Below are 25,077 nucleotides of genomic sequence, written 5' to 3'. Positions count from 1 at the left end.
AAGGCCATCACCGGGCTGTGCATTTCACCTGCACAGGCTCTTGATTTACAGTTGGTATGTAGTTCATTCTTTGCAGGTCTGTCCCATTAATAGAAAATGCAAGATCTGCTTTTCAGTCTGAATTTTCAACTCACTTTAATTTCTGCTCTCAGGTCCTACACTCTCTCTAGCTTTACCCAGGCCGAGCCACCTGATAGTTTTTCCTTCCCACTGTCGCCACGTGCTTCCTCATAAGGAATCACCCGATTGTTTGGCTTTCTCTGTAAACGAGAGAACTCAATCAGGTGATGGTATAAAGGGCCGTGAGGCGACAGTGATTCGATACTATACAAATAAAATGGAACTGATTTTAATTAACTAATAGAAAACTTGTTTTTACCTTTCTGTGCCTTTTCTCCTTTTGTGTATCTGCTGGTATGAAGACTGCTTATTTTGAAAAAAGCTTCTTTCAGTAAACTTCAGAAGCCTCTGAAATGTACTGGGCAAACTGCATCTTCCAAAGATCATCACTGTGTATTGGAGGAAATCATCTTCACCTGACTGACATCAATTAATGACGTGTGTATTAAAGTAAAGACAGTGGATGGTAAAATAGAAAAGCCTGAGAGGTTTCTATAAAACATTCTAACTCAAAGGACAGATGAAGTGTTTATTGGTACAGTTTGAAAACAAATTGTCACAATGAAATATTTTGGGTTCAAAGTGTTGATCATAAAACAAATTACAAGAATCTATATTTGACTCAAACTGCACACAAAGGCACACAAAGTATGTTTATTTCAGTTTTTGCATTCATCCCTGTGTAGTGCAACATTTTCAGTAGCAGTAACGCCACACACTGCAAACATTTGGCGTCAGAGCAGTGCAGCAGAAAGTGTGATAGTTGTGTTCTTTGGCTGAATCACTGTGAATTTACAAATTAAAACTAAAAGCTTTCCTATGCTGTCTCAATACTGTAGGTTACAAAAACCCTCTTTATTTACTGTGATGACTGTTGCATGGCCTGAATTTTTCTGCAGAACAAAAACTTGCATCATTCTTCTTTCTGATAAAACCCTTTAAAAGTTTAAATCTGTAAAACAGCCTGCACACCTCTCTGTGGTAATCAGACAGTTTGAATCGGCATAAACAGTTTGATATTCAGCTGGAAGACCCTGATAATGATTTAGGTTTAAAAAAAGAAAAACCTGAACTTATTCCCTTCTTAACATTAAAACACAAAAAGCTTTTCTTTGGAAGGCATCGGAGTGTCTGCCCACAATCTGACACTGGGCTCCTCTAGAGGTAGTCCTTGGGTACGATTGGGTCTCCGTACATGCAGTCCTCCTCTACTGCCAGGTTGTACTTACTGCCACTTCCTCCCTTGTAGGCACTGGTCACGATCCTGAGCCAGCCCTTTTCACCCTGAAGGCAAAAATAAAGAAGCCAAGACTTAAATAAGAAAGTCATTCTTTTAAGAAATCAGATACAGGATTTCTTTCTCAAATGAAATAATATTCTTGTATTTGTGACCGCGAAAATGCATTTGATTTGATAAAACCGGCTGCAAATTAAACAGCAACAAGAGGACATTTCATTAGCTATCTGGCATCGACTCACCCATGGCTCTCCCCAGGAGTTGCGTACGATCCAGTATTCGACATTGTCTTCCACTCCCCATCCTGCCACTGACACGATGTGGTTGATGAAGGCCTCCTCCTGGTACTCAGAGTAGAGACCTCCAGTGTACGCATCCAGCTTATCTGTGGCCATAATCCCGCAGCTAAGAAATTAAAAATCATTAAATACCACAGGTTACTTCCTCTTTCTGCTTAAAAGTTGCAGCAGTCACTGATGAGTTTAATGCTCTGCTGCACTGACAACATTTCAGCAGCAGATGATTGGATGCTGAAATGATGAAGCCTAGAGAAGCTACTTTAAACCACAGATCTTCTTGACTGCAGATAGAATTTAATAAACATTTATTTCCAAGACAGAAACATGATTCAAAGAAACTACAAAAGCTGCTCAACCCACCACCTTCTAAACAGAGTCAAAATGGGTCAGGGTTGTCAAACTGCCAGGGACAGGCAAATACACTTTACTGACATCACACTATAATGATTGTAGCTTATGTATGTACAGTACGTTCCCCATCACCCCCTAGACGAGCAGACCGACCTTGATGAAACTATATCTATATTTCGCATTCAACTATTTTATGCGATTCCCACAATCGTATATATTGGTACATTTGCTAGTAATAAATAATACAAGGCCCACTCTTACAATCAAACCTTCAACAAAAACTCAACTAGCTGCCATCACACAATTCAGTAAGTGAAGCACAAATATATACTTTGCTCACAAAAATCCTTGTGTAAAAGCGAAACACTATGCCTTTCATTGGGTTTTTACACATTTCCAAAAATCTCAACATGACAACTCAATGACTGGGAAATGTCAATAAAATTGGATGCTTATTAAAACCTAAGAACTACAAATACTCTCATCTGTCATTGCAATCACTTTATAATCTGCAAATAATGAGGATTTGCCCTCTGAGGTTTAAGTTTGACATGTGCCTATAATGCCACAAATGACAATTCACTTTCACTGCAATTGAAGGCGGTATATAAAACTACACTTCTGTCCTACTGAAGCTCAACCCAGAGACAAACGGTTTCAGTATAATCTTTATGTAGCTCCAACAGCTTCACACCTCAGATTTCAACTAACAGAAACGAGACAAGAGGAAGTAGGAGTATTCTAGCTGCACCATATTTAGTACCCGATCACACTACAAACTCTCGTGCATCATGTGCTTATTGTCATCACATTCATATACTGTATTTTTAACAAAATGTGAGTACATTTTGTTGAGTGAAAACTGAGTGGATAATGGAACCAAACCTTGAAAGGGAGAAATGTCACATGAGTCATACTTTTGATTCTTTTAAAAATCTGCGGGTGGATCGATCCAAATATTAATTTTTATAGATACCGGTGCTAGTGTTGCTATCAGATCAATACTTGTGTGTTGTGATCCATTCAATATGTAGCCCGCGTCATTGTTTTAAATATATATATTTTTGGGAATTGAAAAAATGATACCTCAAACATGTACTTTGTCTCGACTGTCACGTCTATTTATTTATAGCCTGTACCACATTTAAACAAATGAAAGTTGGCCCAAAGAACAAATTAATTATTAAATCAGCGATTTCATGTTTACAGAATTTGTATATCGATGACAATTTTTCCCATAAATCATGACACACTGCTCTCCCCTACATAAGCTGCCTTTATAGTTTGAAAGAATCGGTAACAGTAGTGGCAATACTGCACTTCTAGTTACTTGGTATTGGACAGATACCAAAATTTGTAGTACTGCATAGCTTTTTTCAAATCTACATTGTTATAAATATTTTAAAATTCACTTTGCTAGAACAAAATTATTTTTTAGAGATTTCTTTTTGCCTTTTTAGCAATTATTAGAAAGGAAAGTATGGAATGACAGGAAAAGGTTTAGGGTGGAAATCAGGATTCTAACTAGTGTCCTATGTTGGTTTGGGATATCTGCTTTATTATTAAGATTGAATTATCAAGTAAAACAAAGCAACCAGAATGGACTATTTTATAAACGTATGAAAAAGCTGCAAACCTGATCGGCCCATGCGCGTAAATCTCTGCCATCATCTTCTCTCTCCCACTGACGGATCCGTAATCTCCCACCTTCCACAGAGTGTAGTTACTCACAATATTGCACACTCCAAAAGTGGTGCAGGTGCCACATTGGTTGAATTTATTGCAATCTTTAGAGAGAGAGAAACAGAACATACATGGCTCAGCCTCACAGGGACATGCAGCAGCCAGCCAGGGGAACATTTTGACCTTAAAAACACAAATGTATTGTCTTCTAACAAATTCTGATGAAGTCCTTTAAATATATTTACTAATCTTAGTTGTTGCATATTTGAAAGAGTCTGTCTACTCTTGCACATGTGGTGAAATACAGTAAATCCTGTGCATTTTAGCCTACACTGTGTAAAAACCTTTTAACGTCAATAATCATATTCCCCTAGGTTATCAGAACAGCATTCATCTATCTTGCAGGAGTGTCCTGAGCCAAAACAGGGCCTCTTAGATTAGCACTGAGTAAACATATGATGTTGAAGCATATGATCATCACTCTGGTCACTGTGTACACTGTGAAAGTCTTACCCTGGTCTTTAGCCTGGTAGTTATTACAGGTCTCATCTGGGATCCCGTGATTGTTAGCATATTCCCAAACCCCAGTGTGGTCTCCTCCGTGGCACGAGCCGGCATCACCGCAGTCGATCACATTCTGGACAGACAGGTAGGCAGATGGCCACGCTCCTTTCCGCTTAATGTTGATTCGATCTGATTGAATGCAAATAAGAAATAAGTAGCAGCCATTACTTTCTGTTCATCAATGTCCCTTCTATGGAAAGAAGAAGTGAAAGCACACCTGTGTCATAGACTTGTGATGTACAATGTGACATAGTTAAGCTTTGCTGAGTCATACCTGCCATCGCACTGGTGCTGCCATGTGCCCAGCAGGACCCACAGTACTGGGGAATGTGCTGGTTGCGAGTAGTGCTGACGTAGTTGGTGCCATTGATGTTCCTCCAGTCCCACGACTTCGGCAGATCAGAAATGTTCAAATACTCGTGAGGACGAGGTGCGGTCCTGTGAACATACGTGTCATTGCACACAGTTACTGGATCAGTCTGATGTTTAAGTTTAATGTCCCCGCTACAACATATAAAGTCTGTTTGAAAATCTTCTTGCTCTTCTGTTTCAGTTCCTCTTTAAAAAAATAACTTTTAAAGTCTTGATACAAGATGCAAAAGAATTGTCCTTCTCACTAGTCTGATGTGCAAAACCTCACATTACAGCTGCAGTATTGAGAAGAATACACAGATATCGTGTGCTCTGTCAGTCCATACCATATAGATTACACATATTACTGGTATTACACAAATGTAATACCAGTAACATACAAAATGAGTCTTGAGCCACCCCTCATTTCTTTAGATTTTGCTCAGAAAATGGGAAATTGGTGCAGTACTTTATTGAAATACAGTATATTAAGCAAAAACAGGGTTTGCACAGTTCTAACTTATCTTTCGGGTCTTGTGTCTCAGGTCTTTTTTTCACTATTTTAAGGACATTGTTTATCTGCTGCAGAAAGTTTTTTAAGCCCTGCAACATTTTCATTGTTCCTCTATTTTTCCAGTTTCCTTAATTTTTAAGGACACACTACACTACATTAGGGCTGCCACAAACGATTATTTTGATAGTCGACTAGTCACCGATTATTTTTGCGATTAGTCATTGGACGTAAAACCTACAGCTTATTGCACCAGCATGCATGTGCTCTTATATAACTATCATTCGCTTACAGCTTTAAGTGTTTAAGGTATATCCTAACTAAAAATAAAGTCAAGATGATAGTTTATTAAATTTTATTGAAATCAGCAGATTGTCTCGGTGGAGTTTAATAAACTCCTTGCTATCTAAAATATAACAGGACACCGGAGTATATTCTCCAGCATCTCACACTTCTGATAATCAGCTGTCTGCTTGACGTTTATTCAGCTGTGTAAAAACTATAACTTTAATCTCAGCCAAACCGATTTACTCAAGAACAAATAAAATACTGAAAAAAAGCCAAACAATAAAAAAAGTTATCTAAGTGACTCAAATATCATGTTTAACCTGAGTAGCGAAAGACGGCGGTGGGTTTGAAAACGATTTGCCGGGAGTCCGGTGCTCTCACGGGCTCTAGTGAGCCTTGCCCCCGGCTAGCTATCGAGCTAGTGGATAACAGACGTCTCTGAAAACGTCGGAGCGCTTTTGAAGTTTACACAGCTACCTTCTCGCCTGAAAATATGTTAAACGTTGATTGTGTGACCCAGAAAGAATAATAAGAGTAACATTAAAACTAACTAGCTGCCACCATTGTTGGAAACTGAGCACGGCTGTGCTGGGCTGTGCTATGAATTCTGGGACACAGCTTCTTCTTCGGGGTTTAACGGCAGCTGGCATCCTTCTACATCTAGTACTGCCATCTTCTGTTTCAGTCCGTTATTACACTCTTAAATTCTACTACTTATTCCTGCGTCTTTTGTGATCTTACAAAGCTTCAAACGACGCGTCGACTATTAAATTAGTCGTCGACGATTTTAATAGTCGATGTAATCGTGACTAGTCGACTAATCGTGGCAGCCCTACACTACATGCTGTCATATGCCAACTTTCCAGCCAATAGCACAGCTTGTTGAAGAAAAAAAAAATACTATTTTATATCTCTCACTGTGTGTTTCATAGATTTAACAGAAGAAATTGGAACAAATAATTGTACTTATGCTAGGAAAAATGGTTCTTTATTTGTAGACACAACACTGGTTAATCCCTTGGTCAGGTCAGATACAATGACTAGACTAAAAAGGAGAGAAAAAACAGACAATGTCCAAAGAAAAGCTGCGAAGACCTTTAGAGAGCCTGAAGAACTACTTTAAAGATCACATTAAAAAAATTACAAGGCAAGTCTGGCTCCTTGGAAGCAAAATATAAAGACACGAGGGGAAGTTTGAGAGTTTGCAAAGCACTGCAAATCCTTCTTTAACATACTGAATATCTATTTTTGCACTGGTTTCAGAAATATGGCACAAATCAGTTCAAGTTCAAACTAAATAGCTCTCAATTTTATTGTTTTTATTTCACATAGAAGCGCAGATTGCACATAAAGACGCCTTGTATTTAATATTTGTTCTGACGGAGATTTGGGAACGACACGTTGTTATTTCTGAACTCCTGGCTGTTTAGCAGCTGTTTTTGAATCTAAATGAGTCTTTGGGGGCTGATGGTTGAGCTGCAGGGAACTTCCGCAAAAACGGATCCGCCAAATCCCGTGACTTGTACCGACCGAGAAAACAGGTTTTTTTCTTTTGTTACACATTCCAAAAACAAAGCAAATAAAACAAGGGATTTAAACGGTCTGATTTTGACTTCCAGTACATCTGTGTACGGCTTATTTAATTCTTTTATATTGAATTATTTATTCATATAAATCTATTAAAGAATAAATAACTTCTTAGTTAAGGTTATTTACAATAGCCAGTTTAGCTAACAGACGGCTGTCGCGAGCCTCGGTTAGTTACTTAGATACTTAAACCCGCTTCTCTTTATAGTTTAAACTACTTGCTATGCTTTATGTAAAAAAGCGACATAAGCTTTTGTTGAACTTACCGCAGTCCAAAGCCGCCTCTCTTCGGTGAGGGGACATAGCACGGCTCCTTCTGCTTAAAAAATACTCCAGCCGACACCTCAGACAGCACGGCCGAAAAAAGCACAAGAACCGCGGCTTTGAGAGCCATCTCTGACACCGAGCAGTGCTTTAGTTACGGGACCAGAAGATACTCACTTCTAGAGTTTTAGTCCGCTGCATAAATAACCTGAGAGTGAGTTGGGTGGATGCATGCAGTAAAGATTAACCGGTGCCGATACTAGTCACATGACCCCAACTACGAAAGCCCACGTGATTTACAAGGAAATCACAAGTCATGTTGTGGCATGTGTGAGAATGCTCTTAGTGTCGCACTGTCTGTGCAGCTCAGTTTTAATAATGTTGTAATGACAGTGAAAAACTATCCTAAACTACAAGAGAAGAATTATTAAGCAATGTGACAAGATAAGATGAAATTAAACATATAAGATTCGTTTTTACAATTCTTAAGACAGTAAGGAGTGCAGAAAGGCTGTCAGCATACACAAAAGAATAAAAGAAAGCTAGAACTAAACAATATGTTTTAAAGAGGTAAACTCCAGAAGCCTCTGAAATGTACTGGGCAAACTGCATCTTCCAAAGATCATCACTGTGTATTGGAGGAAATCATCGGGTAGCATAAATATAGTCTGGTTAGCTAACGGGGCCAAAGGTCATCACTAGATTCTGTTTCCTACCTGAGATGCTCTGCCAGCATCTTCATTTGCAGCTTTCTTGAGTGTCTTTCTAACTTATGTCAAAAGCACGCTCTGCTGGGTGAGATCAGGTGATTGTATTGTTATGGAATAATAAAAGATCGCCATGAAACTGACTGTCAGTTCATCTTCACCTGACTGACGTCAATTAATGACGTGTGTATTAAAGTAAAGACAGTGGATGGTAAAATAGAAAAGCCTGAGAGGTTTCTATAAAACATTCTAACTCAAAGGACAGATGAAGTGTTTATTGGTACAGTTTGAAAACAAATTGTCACAATGAAATATTTTGGGTTCAAAGTGTTCATCATAAAACAAATGGCAAATTACAAGAATCTATATTTGACTCAAACTGCACACAAAGGCACACAAAGTATGTTTATTTCAGTTTTTGCATTCATCCCTATGTAGTGCAACATTTTCAGTAGCAGTAACGCCACACACTGCAAACATTCGGCATCAGAGCAGTGCAGCAGAAAGTGTGATAGTTGTGCTCTTTGGCTGAATCACTGTGAATTTACAAATTAAAACTAAAAGCTTTCCTATGCTGTCTCAATACTGTAGGTTACAAAAAACCCTCTTTATTTACTGTGATGACTGTTGCATGGCCTGAATTTTTCTGCAGAACAAAAACTTGCATCATTCTTCTTTCTGATAAAACCCTTTAAAAGTTTAAATCTGTAAAACAGCCTGCACACCTCTCTGTGGTAATCAGACAGTTTGAATCGGCATAAACAGTTTGATATTCAGCTGGAAGACCCTGATAATGATTTAGGTTTAAAAAAAGAAAAACCTGAACTTATTCCCTTCTTAACATTAAAACACAAAAAGCTTTTCTTTGGAAGGCATCGGAGTGTCTGCCCACAATCTGACACTGGGCTCCTCTAGAGGTAGTCCTTGGGTACGATTGGGTCTCCGTACATGCAGTCCTCCTCTACTGCCAGGTTGTACTTACTGCCACTTCCTCCCTTGTAGGCACTGGTCACGATCCTGAGCCAGCCCTTTTCACCCTGAAGGCAAAAATAAAGAAGCCAAGACTTAAATAAGAAAGTCATTCTTTTAAGAAATCAGATACAGGATTTCTTTCTCAAATGAAATAATATTCTTGTATTTGTGACCGCGAAAATGCATTTGATTTGATAAAACCGGCTGCAAATTAAACAGCAACGAGAGGACATTTCATTAGCTATCTGGCATCGACTCACCCATGGCTCTCCCCAGGAGTTGCGTACGATCCAGTATTCGACATCGTCTTCCACTCCCCATCCTGCCACTGACACGATGTGGTTGATGAAGGCCTCCTCCTGGTACTCAGAGTAGAGACCTCCAGTGTACGCATCCAGCTTATCTGTGGCCATAATCCCGCAGCTAAGAAATTAAAAATCATTAAATACCACAGGTTACTTCCTCTTTCTGCTTAAAAGTTGCAGCAGTCACTGATGAGTTTAATGCTCTGCTGCACTGACAACATTTCAGCAGCAGATGATTGGATGCTGAAATGATGAAGCCTAGAGAAGCTACTTTAAACCACAGATCTTCTTGACTGCAGATAGAATTTAATGAACATTTATTTCCAAGACAGAAACATGATTCAAAGAAACTACAAAAGCTGCTCAACCCACCACCTTCTAAACAGAGTCAAAATGGGTCATACTTTTGATTCTTTTAAAAATCTGCGGGTGGATCGATCCAAATATTAATTTTTATAGATACCGGTGCTAGTGTTGCTATCACATCAATACTTGTGTGTTATGATCCATTCAATATGTAGCCCGCTTCATTGTTTTAAATATATATATTTTTGGGAATTGAAAAAATTATACCTCAAACATGTACTTTTTGTGTTGACTGTCAGGTCTACTTATTTATAGCCTGTACCACATTTAAACAAATGAAAGTTGGCCCAGAGAACTAATTAATTATTAAATCAGTGATTTCATGCTTACAGAATTTGTATATCGATGACAATTTTTCTCATAAATCATGACACACTGCTCTCCCCTACATGAGTATGGAATGACAGGAAAAGGTTTAGGGTGGAAATCAGGATTCTAACTAGTGTCCTATGTTGGTTTGGGATATCTGCTTTATTATTAAGATTGAATAATCAAGTAAAACAAAGCAACCAGAATGGACTATTTTATAAACGTATGAAAAAGCTGCAAACCTGATCGGCCCATGCGCGTAAATCTCTGCCATCATCTTCTCTCTCCCACTGACGGATCCGTAATCTCCCACCTTCCACAGAGTGTAGTTACTCACAATATTGCACACTCCAAAAGTGGTGCAGGTGCCACATTGGTTGAATTTATTGCAATCTTTAGAGAGAGAGAAACAGAACATACATGGCTCAGCCTCACAGGAACATGCAGCAGCCAGCCAGGGGAACATTTTGACCTTAAAAACACAAATGTATTGTCTTCTAACAAATTCTGATGAAGTCCTTTAACCTCCTAAGACCCAAACTCTTTCACGGCATGCATTTTTAATTTCTTTTTGATATTTGGGCCGATTGGGACCTGATGAATGTAAAAACAAAGAATTACCAGATCTTTTTTTAACTAATTTTTGTTTCTAAGAAAAATGAAAGCCACATATGAGGATATTCGTTTAAAATTTCGATAGGACAGTGGCAGCATAATGTCCTCGTAAGTGGATATCAGGCCCTTGTAGAGCAAAATTGAGTATTTTGGTCTAAATAACCCAAAATTTGATGTCCACATATGTGGACGCCAGGTCCTAGGAGGTTAAATATATTTACTAATCTTAGTTGTTGCATATTTGAAAGAGTCTGTCTACTCTTGCACATGTGGTGAAATACAGTAAATCCTGTGCATTTTAGCCTACACTGTGTAAAAACCTTTTAACGTCAATAATCATATTCCCCTAGGTTATCAGAACAGCATTCATCTATCTTGCAGGAGTGTCCTGAGCCAAAACAGGGCCTCTTAGATTAGCACTGAGTAAACATATGATGTTGAAGCATATGATCATCACTCTGGTCACTGTGTACACTGTGAAAGTCTTACCCTGGTCTTTAGCCTGGTAGTTATTACAGGTCTCATCTGGGATCCCGTGATTGTTAGCATATTCCCAAACCCCAGTGTGGTCTCCTCCGTGGCACGAGCCGGCATCACCGCAGTCGATCACATTCTGGACAGACAGGTAGGCAGATGGCCACGCTCCTTTCCGCTTAATGTTGATTCGATCTGATTGAATGCAAATAAGAAATAAGTAGCAGCCATTACTTTCTGTTCATCAATGTCCCTTCTATGGAAAGAAGAAGTGAAAGCACACCTGTGTCATAGACTTGTGATGTACAATGTGACATAGTTAAGCTTTGCTGAGTCATACCTGCCATCGCACTGGTGCTGCCATGTGCCCAGCAGGACCCACAGTACTGGGGAATGTGCTGGTTGCGAGTAGTGCTGACGTAGTTGGTGCCATTGATGTTCCTCCAGTCCCACGACTTCGGCAGATCAGAAATGTTCAAATACTCGTGAGGACGAGGTGCGGTCCTGTGAACATACGTGTCATTGCACACAGTTACTGGATCAGTCTGATGTTTAAGTTTGATGTCCCCGCTACAACATATAAAGCCTGTTTGAAAATCTTCTTGCTCTTCTGTTTCAGTTCCTCTCTTTAAAAAATAACTTTTAAAGTCTTGATACAAGATGCAAAAGAATTGTCCTTCTCACTAGTCTGATGTGCAAAACCTCACATTACAGCTGCAGTATTGAGAAGAATACACAGATATCGTGTGCTCTGTCACCATACCATATAGATTACACATATTACTGGTATTACACAAATGTAATACCGGTAACATACAAAATGAGCCACCCCTCATTTCTTTAGATTTTGCTCAGAAAATGGGAAATTGGTGCAGTACTTTATTGAAATACAGTATATTAAGCAAAAACAGGGTTTGCACAGTTCTAACTTATCTTTCGGGTCTTGTGTCTCAGGTCTTTTTTTCACTATTTTAAGGACATTGTTTATCTGCTGCAGAGAGTTTTTTAAGCCCTGCAACATTTTCATTGTTCCTCTATTTTTCCAGTTTCCTTAATTTTTAAGGACACATTACACTACATGCATATGCCAACTTTCCAGCCAATAGCACAGCTTGTTGAAAAAAGAAAAATACTATTTTATATCTCTCACTGTGTGTTTCATAGATTTAACAGAAGAAATTGGAACAAATAATTGTACTTATGCTAGGAAAAATGGTTCTTTTTTTGTAGACACAACACTGGTTAATCCCTTGGTCAGGTCAGATACAATGACTAGACTAAAAAGGAGAGAAAAAACAGACAATGTCCAAAGAAAAGCTGCGAAGACCTTTAGAGAGCCTGAAGAACTACTTTAAAGATCACATTAAAAAAATTACAAGGCAAGTCTGGCTCCTTGGAAGCAAAATATAAAGACACGAGGGGAAGTTTGAGAGTTTGCAAAGCACTGCAAATCCTTCTTTAACATACCGAATATCTATTTTTGCACTGGTTTCAAGCGACATAAGCCTTTGTTGAACTTACCGCAGTCCAAAGCCGCCTCTCTTCGGTGAGGGGACATAGCACGGCTCCTTCTGCTTAAAAAATACTCCAGCCGACACCTCAGACAGCACGGCCGAAAACAGCACAAGAACCGCGGCTTTGAGAGCCATCTCTGACACCGAGCAGTGCTTTAGTTACGGGACCAGGAGATACTCACTTCTAGAGTATCTATCCTAAATTGCAAGAGAGTAATTATTAAGCAATGTCACAAGATAAGATGAAATTAAACATAAAAGATTCGTTATGTGCTGCTGTTTTGTATGCACATTTCTAGTGTATTACTGTCAGTGAATACTTTATTAGGTACAACTCCTGGTTGGTTGGAACCTTAGTTGTCATTTGAGTACAGTGACCTCGCTGTCATGTTCAAGAAACATGATGATCAGAGTGTTATAACATGGTTTATTATAAGATGGGTACACTTTGGTCATTACATAGCTGACAAGGTCAGCAATAGGCTGTGGTGTTGAAACAAAGCTGAGTTGGTATTAAGGAGCCCAAAGTGTGTGCCAAAATGTAATCCCCGCACCATTACACCACCACCGCCCTGAACTGTTTTGGCAGGATGGATCTGAATGTCGCAAGAGAAATCAAGGCTCATCATTCAAAAGTTCATCTTTCACATCTTTTATGATCCAATTTTGGTGAGCCCATGTGATTTGCACCGTTTCCTGTTCTTAGCTGACAGGAATCACATCTGGTGTGGTCTTCTTCTGCTTCAATGTTCCATGTGTTGTGTATTCAGAGATGCTCTTCTGCTTATCTTGATTATATTATAATGAGTTACTGTTACCTTCCTATCTGTTTGAAGCCGTCTAGGGATCCTCCTCTGATCTCTGACACCAACGAGACATTTTTGCTCAGAGAACAGCCACCCCCTGGATCTTTGATTCTTTGTTTATTCTTCTTGTGCAGGAAAATCCTAGTAGTTCAGCAGCTTTTGGAATAGGCCACCCAGCAACATCAACCATGCCACATTCAATCTCACTTAAATAACTTTCCTTCCTCTTTCTGATGCTCAGTTTGTCTGTTTGTCAGCTCATATGAGCTGTTCGCACTAAAGTAAAAAGCACCATCACTTCATGTGCGGATACCCTTTCGGCGCCAGCTGCGGTCGCAAGGCTGGCACGGAACAAAAACTCCCTGATAACGACTGTGTTTAGTCTGTTCCTTCCCATTCCATGCAAGGCCACCTGGGTTGGCTGGAAGACTGTTTACTTAGCCTAGCAGGGTGAAGGACACTGTCTCAGCTGAACTCTGGACACGCACACACTCATCCAACCTCCCTTTCCAAACGCCTTCAATGCTTGTTCCCTCCTGGGAACACGGCGGGTCTGAGCCCACGCTGGAATGGTAGCGCTGGGCAGGACGGCTGCTGTGTTTGATTACTCCTCACTAGTGATGGGACGTTCTGTATCGAGGCTTCGGAGCTTGTGTCGAGTAATGGAGGGGGCGTTTCCGCGAAGCGCGTATCGAGGCTTGCTTCATTTATGGGAGGAGCTGAAAATGATGACGTCCGAAGCCTCGCTGCCCGGCTGTACCACGTGACTGGTTCATGAAGTGGTTCGAACTTTGCCGCGAGATATGACAGCGATATAAACCCCTCAGACTTCATTCAAAAATGTGGGTGTTTGATGGAGAGTTGCGGTTAGTGAGAGTTTGGAGACCGTATGGAGGTTTATGAGAGTGAGGAAAGTCAGGAGAGAATGGAGCCAGCTAAGAAGAGGAGGATGTCCTCCCCTGTGTGGGAACATTTTGATCTTATTCCTCCCAACAAGGTATTTCTACAGAAGATGTATTTTCATGATACTGATGGTGCAATACAATTTATGTTGAGCTGTCTTGACTTTTGTACAAGGTGAAGTGTTTGCTATGTGCCAGGGAGCTGGGATATAACAGCAACACCTCATCCATGCTTAGGCACTACAGAGCTTTGCATGAGAATAAGGGGGACACCGATCGTGGAGCAAGACCAGGTGAGCCATCAAATGCAATGATAATATAGGATGCAGTAATGTTACTAAATGATATAACAATATTATACAACTGTTATAAGTTACGTGTGTGATATTTATATTTGTGCTTTATCTTTATTGTCTTTCCTCAGGAGAACAATCTCAAATAGATGAAGACCTGGTCAGCATGGTGATTGAGGACTCCCAGCCATTTAGCATTGTGGAGGACAAAGGATTCAAAAGATTTGTTAAATCATTAAATCCTAGCTATGTTCTCCCCACTAAAAAGGTCATAAAAGCAGTGAAAATTTAGTTTTTACAGAATAAAATGTGAACAGGCAGGACTGAGGCTCAAAGCCTCAGTGTGTAGCTGTCCATACCTCAACGTTACAAAAGCACAACCACTGTCCACACCCCAACCACACCTCACCTCACAGTAAATGATCATTTCCATTTCAAGCATTTCCAAATAATCATTTCCCATACTGCCACTATAAATATACACAGTATACTGCCATCACTACAATATACATGTTTTACACACTCCTTTTGTTGTTGACATTTACAGGCTGTGTGCAAAATGCCACACTCTTCAAATTCATGCCAGCTATTATTTTTACGTCCAGTAGGTGTCCTGCTAGAGCAAATGAAGCTTCATGAAGCTTCGCGTTGGGGTGAACCAATTGGATGAAAAGCTTCAGTGCTTCATGGGGCTTCATCTGCCCATCACTACTCCTCACCCCCCACCCGACCTTGTGGCTTGTCATGTGTTCCATAAGGTTGTGCTGTGGACATTTATGTGCTTTTTTGTGCAGAGGAGTTTTTTTGTTCTCTGTTCTCATGCTGTCCAGCATGAGTAGAGGTCTCTTTTTTTCCTCTTGTACTTTCCCATTGTAGTGTATATTTCAGTGTTTTTTTTTCTGTAACGCTACCGATCTCCGACCTGTATCCCCATGTGATGTCTGTGTTGTGTGTGTAAGGTCGGGGGGGGGGGGGGGGGGGTGTCCTATTTCACTGCAGGGCAACCTGCACGTGGCGAATAAAGCCTTGATTGATTGATTGATTGATTTATTGAGCTTTAGTCATACCAAGGTTTAAGCCTAAAAACACCCTATTTTTTGTGACATTATCCAATACAAGAGGTTATTACTCACACACACACCACAAATCTTTAGACACAGAGGGATGTTTTAACCTGGAGATGATTAGGACAATGCTTAATCATCTCCTACTTAATCAAACTACAATGAAATCAGCGTGGTTAATTAAAAAGCTGTAATCTGATGAGAAATTGGTAACAGTAGAGAGTAGATTTGCCTCAGAAGTGTTCTTATGAAGCCTTGTGATGACTATTGCTGTGAGTAACATACACACACACATATATATATACACATATAAATAAAATAGAGTTTCACTGAATACTTTTTTTTTTAGGTGTTTGGCTATTTTGAAATTTTAATGACAGGGAAAGATGATAACTGGGGATCTGCTACAAGACACCAGCACAGCAAACCGCACTACAAATAAAAGCACTTGGCATGCCAAGTTGGATAGACATTGCTGAAGTCATGTGAGGGGATAAGATCATTTTGTTTGTTTTTGTTTGTTTTGTTTAAACAAACAAGCCTTCAGCTTATTAATTCTGTAGTGACTGAATCTACATACACAGATGACAGATGGCACCACCTTTATTGAAGGACAACACGATTGTCATACGAATAGAAGAAGAAAAAACAAACTTGTTTGTGCTGGAAACGAACACTTCAACTTACAGTTAACGTCTGGCCTGTGTGTTTTATGCTGACAAAGCATGTCAGCAGTCATGTGACAGAGTGAAACTGTTAAAAAGTGCAGTGAGCACTCATTTTGGTCCAGAGATTAGGCAGTCCAAAGATACAAAGCGTTAACAAAGTGCAGTTGTTACAAAAGATAACACGTCTATCTTCACTGATCTTGAGCCAGTGATTTTCAGAACGTCTAAGTACAACATGTATGGCGTTATTCTCTGTTTGCATAAAGCATGAAATTACAAAAATTTCTGCTGATGAAATGGACACTGGAAAGCAACATTTGAGGTATGGGGTTAAAAAAAAAAAAAAAAAAAAATTCAACTGCATTAATTGTAGAATCTGGTAAAAACACAAGAAAAAAAAAAGGAAGAATGAATCAATAATTAATTTAACTCGAAGTTTGCTTACATTTTAATATAACCAATGAGAACTGAATAATGAAGAAGCTATTGAGGCAATCAGTGCGGCAAGTGCCACGTAACGAGCACAAATGAGGGCCTGTGCTTGATCACAATCATTTATACCACATCTGATTGACTCATTTTTATCTGGTTTATTCGGTCAAGTCAAACACAGAACACAGACTCTAAAACATTTTTATCTCTAAATTGGACAAGCACTTGCTTAAACAGTTTGAGTGTGTGGTGGCACAGGAGCAGTCGGGGGAGTGAACCGTGGGGTGGTGTTTTTTCCCCCCCCTTTCCCTCATTAGACCAATCTTCGCCGTTTGCAGTCGCGCTCCATGTGGTCTTCGGACGCGTTGGTGGTTGCACCCAGAGGAGAAACTTGGTTCAGCATGGAGTCATCGGATGCCTGACCAAACAGGGCCATGAGCAGAGCAACACCAAAACCTGTGGCACGCTCTCCCTGCAAGAGAGAAGAAAAGCTCTTAAAAACCAATAACCTTATCCTCCACTTTCCATTCAGTTATTGCTGCCATAATCTCTTGTTGGAAACCTGATTCAGCATAAAAGTTGCCACAACAAAGCTGTTTAAACCAATTTCTAACACAAGACAACCACAAATATGGAGATTTATTAGAGAGAAAGCCTGCGTAAGGACTGTTGTTTATGAACTGAATCACAAGACCATGACAGAGCATCAGGAAACCACCTGCAGGAAAGTTATAAAACCAGTTTATTTTAAAGGTTGACCAGTCACAGGCAGTAAGGTCAGCTGATCTTGTTTTGTTCAAACACAATGGGAAGTTTCGCAGTGATTGAGGAAGCATACGCCAGAAAGCAGCTCCTCTAGTCTCTGTGTAGCAAGGAAATCAGACAAGTGTATGCACATCCCTGATAGAAAGAACGTCACGGCATTTACTGGCAACCACTTTATTCCTGTTCTACACGTTCGTTTTTATGCACTTCCGAATACGCTCTAAACCTAAACACCACTGGATTGACACAGCTGGACAGTTTGGTCAAATAACGGTAAAGTCTCATTTTAAATCAGTGCTAATTCTCCTTTCAGCTTTACTCACACAGTCTTTGCAGATTGTGTTTTATAAGCTCAGTCAAAGGTTTCCTTAATGTTTAGCTCAGAGGTGAGGCTTTACAGTGGTGTTTGGTGCCAACTTCCTCAAACATTCAGCAAAGCCCTTTACTTCTTAAGAGTCTTCACTCAATATTTACTTGACTTGGCTGGGAAAAATTACTAAAAATTAAAATTAATTAAAAAATTACTGGCTGGGAATCCATAAAACTTTGTGTGAGGTTTTTAAGATAAAATTTGACATCAATTTTGTAAATTTGTACTTGGGCTTGGTTGCTGGCTCGGTCCGGGGAGGGGACACAAAACTCTTACAAGCGCTATTAGCAGCCAGCAAAAAATCAATAACCAGAAAGTGGTTAAATCCAACTCCGCCAACGCTTGAGGATTGGTTTAATGTGGTTTTCGAAATATTTAAAATGGAAAGATTGACATTCTTTTTAAAAATTCAGAAAGACAAATTCTACAAAATATGGAATAAATGGATTAGCTTTGTGTCCCCCATCCGCCCTGAATTTAGGTAAGACCAGCCCTGAATTGGTGTATCTTGGTGTATCTCCCATGTATCGAACAATGTCAGGTTGACCCTCAACTTCATAATATGTACCTAATGTAGTTTTTGTAAATAAGTTAAACATGCTGCATTATGTAACACATTGTCAAGCCAATGAGTTAATTTTATTTTTTTGCTATCAGAATGTAAAACAAAAGGACTAAGAAAAAGGGTTTTGCTTTTTTCTTTTCCTTTTCTCTTTTTTTGACTAAATAATGTCAATGCACTTTATTGTAACAAGTCCCTTTTTTTTTTTTTTTTTTCCTTTCTTCAATAAGAATATAATTAAAAGACAAAAAAAAAAAAAAAAAAAAAAAAAAAAAAGGACTTGGCACAAATTTGTAGGTGTGATTAAAGCCAGTACTCTGAACAACTTCAGTGATGCACTACAATTTCCAACTTGAACCTGAAGCAAAAAACACGCTGCACTCCATCTGAAGCAGGAAACTGGAAATTCAGAATCGAAATTTCCTCCTCAGAAAGTCAGAAAATCCCCACCAACCCTGACTTCACAATCCAATAAACGTAAACAGTAGTAAAACTGAAAACCCTGCACTGTATTATCACTGTTGTGGATTGGTGACTCACTAAATAAGCCATACGAAAAGCAGCAAACAGACTCTATCCATGTGCGTGCTGCAGCGGTGTTTTAAGTGCACCGCACTGTATTGCTGGTGATGTATGAACATGAACAACATAATGATTTATTTTAGTTAACAAAAATGTGTTCATAGGCTTGCTTTTTAAAAATCACATCCACACAGTGAAGCATGGGATACTCACAGCATGAACAGGAGAGGCAATGTCAACATGGACCCAGACACCGGGCCAATCGAAGCCCAGGTGAGATGCAATAAAGAGGCCAGCACAGGAGCTCTGCGCGTTCTCCCGATCCTGTCAATGCAAAACACACACGCACCTCAGCAACCAAGCCTGAATAAATTATAACAGCCATTGAAAAAAATACTAATGCTGTCAGTGTTAATTTTGTTAAAATGACATTAACGCCATAACCGCATTAACGCGGGAAATCTCCGTTAGTGAGTTATCACGGATCGCCCTAAGCTTGGATATTTTGGAAAATCGTCACACTTATTATCGACGAGTCTGACGATAACAAGTCTGCACAAAATTCACAAAACCATACAACTCATAAAATCTTCTGTTTCTTTTCTTCTCTTTAGCAGAGATCAGTGGTTTTATGTGCTGTAAAAACTTAAAAATGGTGAGGTCACATCTCTTCATCCAACCGTGTCAGGTCACTTTCTGGAAGCACATCTCCCAGATTTTGTCAATATTAAAGGACTTAATGGGGGGCAAAGATAGCTCAGTAGGTAAAGTGGTTGCCCCATGATCGGCTCACTGAAGGCTACCTGGAGGTACCCCTGAACACTGGGCGCTGCACTGGTGGCTGCCCACTGCTTCACTGGGTGAATGGGTTAAATGCAGAGGAGTAATTTCCCTACGGGACTAACACATACACACACATTATACATTAAGTAAGGAATATATAATGATTTACACAACAATAAAATAAAAATTTCATTGTAATTTATACTGTGCAAAATTCCTGAGCCACCCATGTGATAGTACCAAGATGAACGAGCTAAACTGAGCTTGTTTGAAGTAGGTGGTGAAATCCCTGTATTTTAAATTCTTCCGTGTCTGATATGGATTGTGTCTTGCCACGCGTGTGGATTTTGCCACTTACTGCCACAGAGTTCTTCATGTCAGCCATAGCAGAGGTGAACTCGCTGAAGTGCAGCTCGGGGCAGTAGACCAGAGGGTGAGCGAGATCCCCGCTGCTGCGGCCCGCACGCACAACTGCAGCTTCCCACTGCTCACTGTTTGTCATCACAGCTGCGTGGTGCTTTCCTGTGGAGATTCCCTGAGCAACAGAAACAAAGAGACTTCAGCTATGAAGCAGCACCTGCCTCACAGTACAGAATGTGTTGATCTGGGCACCTGCAGTGGTTGGTTTAGTGAGAGTCACCCACCTGTGCACCTGTCAGTGTAGCCATATCCAGAATAATATCAGCAGCCAGGTCTTTGCTGGCATACACTACTCCATCAGCCAGCACCAGCCTGCCCTCTGCATCAGTGTTGTTGATTTCCACTGACCTTTAAAGGGAGAATGGACATTTTATACCACTGCCCACATTCATTCCTCTCGAGTTAGCGTGGAAAATGATATCGGACGCAGTTTATGTGCAGTCACACCTTGATGGCAGAGAGACATTGAATACAAACCACACAGGTAATTTGATACCAAGTGTGTCAAATCAATTTCCAAGCAAATGATATATTACTACTTAAAAATAAATAAATAAAAAAAGTCTCACTTTCCAGAATAGAGAATGTGGATATCATCAGGTCGCGTGGCTGCGGGTCCAACTGAGTTCTCTGCGAGGCAAAACACTGCATGGAGATTATCCTTAAAGCCCTGAAACAAACAGAAGACAGAGGCTGGTATAAAGTGCTGCACCTAAAACTTCCTTGTAACTGCCAATGTTGCTAGCAGATTGTCACAGTTGCACATACTTTATATGAAATAATAATAATAATAATAAAAAAAATACAAGCAGCCAAAACAATCAAAAAGAGGTTTTTAGTGCAGCAGCCTCTTTACGACTGGCTTCATTTAGCAACAGCCAGCAACTACTTCCCAATTAGTCATTTGAGACTGAGGCCTAAATGACAGCCGTGAGAGCTGATGTGGGATCCTTCTGTCACCTCACCTGTTTAATGGTGGCCTTGAATGCTCCCAGAATGGCAGCAGCTCCACCACAATCTCTTTTCATCCCTGGCATTGTGGTCTAGAAGAAGGAAAAACCACAACTTATTTACATGTAATGGATCTCTTCTGCAGTGAGCAGGACAGCAACCCAGTTGTCTATAAATTCATTTACAGTAAGAAAAGCTTTTTGGCTGAACTAGTGAATATAAAAGGTGCTGCTTGCTAACAGATTACTGAGAATAGGCTTAGAGTTTATTTAAAAGATCAGCGTGGAGGTTTCCAGGATCATCCAGACTGCCCAGACAGTGGATGAGCTTACTGAAAGTTGTCAAACTTAAGAGATTACAGCAGACAGAGACTTTGGAGGTGCAACATGGTCCACAAGATCACAGTGAAGATTAATGTTTGGGGTACACACAACAAATTCTGTGCTAACACACCATGACTCAGTGCACTGTTAAGGTGAAATACATGAGTTAAGCCAAATATTGTTGCATTTTTCCACTTGATTAACATAATTTTCTATTCCTGTTAAATTATATTTCTATATACAGACAACTCATCTATCAGCTATCCCAGTAACACTGTAAAATATACTCAAGTGAGGGATGCAGGTCTGTTTTTCTAAATAGATGATTAGTTATCATCTCCACAGGAAACAGAAGCATACCTTTCCCTTAATGCTAAGTCCACCAGTGTCATACACAATTCCTTTGCCCACCCATGCAATTGTTTGGGTAGCGCCTTGAGGAGTGTGACTAAGTACCGCTAACGCAGGAGGGTGCTCTGCTGCCTTTCCAACACCATAAATACCTGAGAGGGTGAAGAAAGAAAAGCATTTTCAGTGATCTGAAATGTTCAGACTTTTACACAATTAAGCTTTGACTTACAGGCACAGTTTTCTATAGGTGCCCATTTTAGTCCTTAAAGAATAAGTCAATTTTTCATTGAGTGCATTTTTGCTACTACAGCCTGCCACTGATTTGTCCTTTTAGGATCATATTTTAGCTAGCACTTCATTACGGCCTCTTATACGCAACACTAAAACACTAAAACAATATATAGCCTAGCTTCAAAATATGCTACTAGGGATCAGTCCCAAAAATCCATCACTCTGGTGTCCCTAGGGAAATCTCAACCAAGTATTTCCTGTATATATGCATGTTTAGTATTTGAGGTGTAAAAAGAAATGTATTAGATTTTTTTTCTAAATTCTCTCCATGCTTTAAAGCTTGTTGGCGTCTTCAGTTGAAACCAGACACAGTGAACAGCACAGCTGACTTTCTTGTTTACCATTTCTTTCCATTAGAGTTGCACCATGAGTCTCTCTAGCTAAAGCACACTCAACAAAAAAGTTTGACATAGCAATTCTGGAGAACTGTGACAATTCAAGCTAAAAATAAAGCACACAGGCATGCGCAGAGGTCGTACCTCCAAACCCTTTTTGTTTCAGTTCCTCTCCACGAATGATAACTGGAGTGATTCCAAGTTCATTCCCCACAGCCCTGATTTCCTGAAACAGAAATTTATGGCTGTGATGAAAAACTGCAGTAGAAATATTAAAACTAGTTTTAACAGATTTCAACCCTCCTTACTTCTAAATTAAAAATTAAAAAGTATTAAAGTGTACATAAAAAAGTATTGTCGATATGTAAGTGATGCAATGGGTTTGCGAAATTAACTCCTGATATTGTAAACAAATATCTTAAGATATTCACTTTCTGTTACTAACATCAATAAATAGACGACAGTTTGACTTAACTTTATAGCCTAATGTGAGAATGGGCAAACTGAAATGAGGACACAGAAGCTTAACAGGTAACGTTTTCATGGAAACGTGTTACAGGTTAACAAAGTTTATGCAAATCAGAGAATTTCACTAACATCTAAGAAGTGATCTGTGTTCATCTCATTGCATGGAGTGTCCACAATGCGAGCGCTCAGTCGAACTCCATCAGCAGCGTTAGAAAGACACTGAACATGGGATGAAAAACAAAGGCCATTAAGTGATGGCAGACCACCCACACACACAAAAAAGGCAATTATGAGCAGCACTAACAATTAAAACCCAAAACTTTAAAGTACCTCAAGCTCTGCAGCCTCCAGAGGATTGGCATCTTGCCCAACAATCACAAACTCCACGGTCACATGCTTCTTCTCAGTTCTGCGTGAGGATGCGGAGCGGCGAGAGAAGATGGGGAAGGCCCGGGCCATAGCACAGCAGGATGCAAACACATCTGAACGCTCACACACCATCTGGAGAGCAGATGTGTTAGCCACTTCGTGAAGCAAACAACCTCACCACTGGATGACCCAGATTTGAGTGCCATGGGACTCCCAGAAGTCCCATGGCACAGAAAGCGGGCATCTATAAAGAACAGATTTGCTCTGTAGCTTAAAGTAACCTCTGACTTCCCCGAAGAACAAACAGGAAACAATTCTGATTGAAAATACTGACCACAATGCAGCGGTTATTCCCTCCGGGAAGGCAGGAACGGACCAGGCGGGACACAAAGTGGGCAGAAGACGGGCTGTTGTGCCTGCTGACCCTTGAGGGAATGGCGGCCACTGTGGCATAGTTGAGGTACAGGGGGCAGCTGTCCGTGGGGTTTGGGTTTAAAGCACTCAGAGCTGCCTGCCAGATCTGAGAAAACATGAGGAAAAATTGACATTTCTGACTCACCACAAAGATGTTAAAGCTTTGAAAAACATTTTTTGTTAAATCCTCTAATTCTTTTACTCTTTGTAAACTAAGTACAAGCAGTCTGGGAAATCAACAATCTCTGATGATGTAATAATAATCCACTATTAATATTAAATATGTTATTCCAGATGTTTATGACAGGAATCTACAAAGCGGTTTTGGGAATGTTTTGGAAAGACTATAACCAGTCAGCAGTATGTACACAGTGCTTCCACCAGATTAAAATAAGAGGCAAGTGAACCAGTAGGTGATGGGAATTTGAGATACTGGGTTTGAAAAATTCCTAGTGTCACAATGTTTCCAGATGCTTTCACACTTATCACCTTAGAAGGTACATACACATGCTCAGAATAATCAGAGCGCTTCATGGAGCAGGCCAACAGTGTCTCAGCAAATCATTGTACACAAACAGTCCGACGCTGATTGGAAAACTGTCACACTCAATGACTCTGAGCGTATTAGTCTGCCCACCAAATCCACCACCAGTGATCTAATCACTCACCAGGAGCACGTTGGACAAACTCCATCGACAGTATGTCGATTATGTTGAAAATAAGTTTACACATATGCGATATGCTGCAGTAGTACGGCATTAGTTATCTGGATACTGAAGACTGGGACTTTAACCTCGTCAATGCTCCAGTTGCAAAATCCTATTCGGAGACAGGTTAATGACCACTGTCTGGGTTTAAGTACTGCTTTTCTAACCTACAATCATCCAGGAGTTATGTGACAGCCGGGCAACCGTGGAAGTAAGCAAAATACGAATTACTGGTGTTGTGAGATTTACTTCTACGGTCATACTAATAATAATAATAATTGTGATTATGACAATAATAATGATAATGGAAAAAAACCCCTAAAACAAATAAGACCGCAAACATCTCTTGACTATTGTAGCTCTTAGCTTACTAAGTAGCCTACACTGACACCGTTATAGCTTTGCCCTTTGGACTCTTTTTCGCTAGCTGTGTCATGAAATAACTTAGCTGTGCTAGCTTTTGCTAACTTTTGCTTAGCGTGACGCTAACATTAGCCGGTACCGAGCTTTTGTTATCATTTATAAGATTACCTCTTTGCTAACGACCGGCTGGAGTTTTCCTTTGATCTGGCTCCAGCTGACCTGCTGCAGGTTGGTGTGCTGCCCGATGATCAGGACAGGGCGACTCTGTGGCTCTGAATCACCGGCAGAAACCTTAAACTCCAGCACCACATTCGCCATTTTGGTGACTGAAGGTGCTCAAGTGGACGGCGACGGACACCCCGGACCGGCGACGGCAGCCGGGTGAGGACAGGCTTTAGTGA

At 40.1% G+C, this 25,077-nt stretch overlaps 4 protein-coding genes across 4 annotated transcripts; 1 reads left to right on the top strand and 3 right to left on the bottom strand.

Moving 5' to 3' along the window:
• Positions 1–635: 635 nt before the first annotated feature.
• LOC308402467 (cathepsin Z-like) lies at positions 636–7,536 on the bottom strand. The gene is made up of 6 exons (XM_080891347.1): positions 7,258–7,536; positions 4,529–4,692; positions 4,204–4,383; positions 3,644–3,794; positions 1,600–1,762; positions 636–1,404 (listed from the first exon to the last, which is right to left on the bottom strand). Exons 1-6 carry the CDS (start codon positions 7,383–7,385, stop codon positions 1,279–1,281), a joined length of 912 nt encoding a protein of 303 aa, XP_080747473.1. The 5' UTR covers positions 7,386–7,536; the 3' UTR covers positions 636–1,278.
• A 686-nt stretch (positions 7,537–8,222) lies between these two features.
• LOC308402824 (cathepsin Z-like) lies at positions 8,223–13,476 on the bottom strand. The gene is made up of 7 exons (XM_080891922.1): positions 13,336–13,476; positions 12,525–12,715; positions 11,344–11,507; positions 11,019–11,198; positions 10,157–10,307; positions 9,195–9,357; positions 8,223–8,999 (listed from the first exon to the last, which is right to left on the bottom strand). Exons 2-7 carry the CDS (start codon positions 12,650–12,652, stop codon positions 8,874–8,876), a joined length of 912 nt encoding a protein of 303 aa, XP_080748048.1. The 5' UTR covers positions 12,653–12,715; positions 13,336–13,476; the 3' UTR covers positions 8,223–8,873.
• A 633-nt stretch (positions 13,477–14,109) lies between these two features.
• LOC308402825 (uncharacterized protein) lies at positions 14,110–15,471 on the top strand. Its single transcript, XM_080891923.1, has 3 exons — positions 14,110–14,320; positions 14,401–14,518; positions 14,650–15,471. Exons 1-3 carry the CDS (start codon positions 14,213–14,215, stop codon positions 14,808–14,810), a joined length of 387 nt encoding a protein of 128 aa, XP_080748049.1. The 5' UTR covers positions 14,110–14,212; the 3' UTR covers positions 14,811–15,471.
• A 698-nt stretch (positions 15,472–16,169) lies between these two features.
• npepl1 (aminopeptidase like 1) lies at positions 16,170–25,034 on the bottom strand. Its single transcript, XM_080892005.1, has 12 exons — positions 24,845–25,034; positions 23,527–23,712; positions 23,154–23,324; positions 22,953–23,042; positions 22,500–22,581; positions 21,739–21,881; positions 21,070–21,147; positions 20,674–20,774; positions 20,329–20,452; positions 20,043–20,219; positions 19,115–19,225; positions 16,170–17,154 (listed from the first exon to the last, which is right to left on the bottom strand). Exons 1-12 carry the CDS (start codon positions 24,992–24,994, stop codon positions 16,996–16,998), a joined length of 1,572 nt encoding a protein of 523 aa, XP_080748131.1. The 5' UTR covers positions 24,995–25,034; the 3' UTR covers positions 16,170–16,995.
• Between the last annotated feature and the right edge of the window lie 43 nt (positions 25,035–25,077).

Source organism: Rhamphochromis sp. 'chilingali', assembly GCF_963969265.1.
Source record: "Rhamphochromis sp. 'chilingali' genome assembly, chromosome: 9".
Taxonomy (NCBI): Eukaryota; Metazoa; Chordata; class Actinopteri; order Cichliformes; family Cichlidae; genus Rhamphochromis; species Rhamphochromis sp. 'chilingali'.
This window is presented reverse-complemented; position numbering and strand designations above follow the sequence as displayed.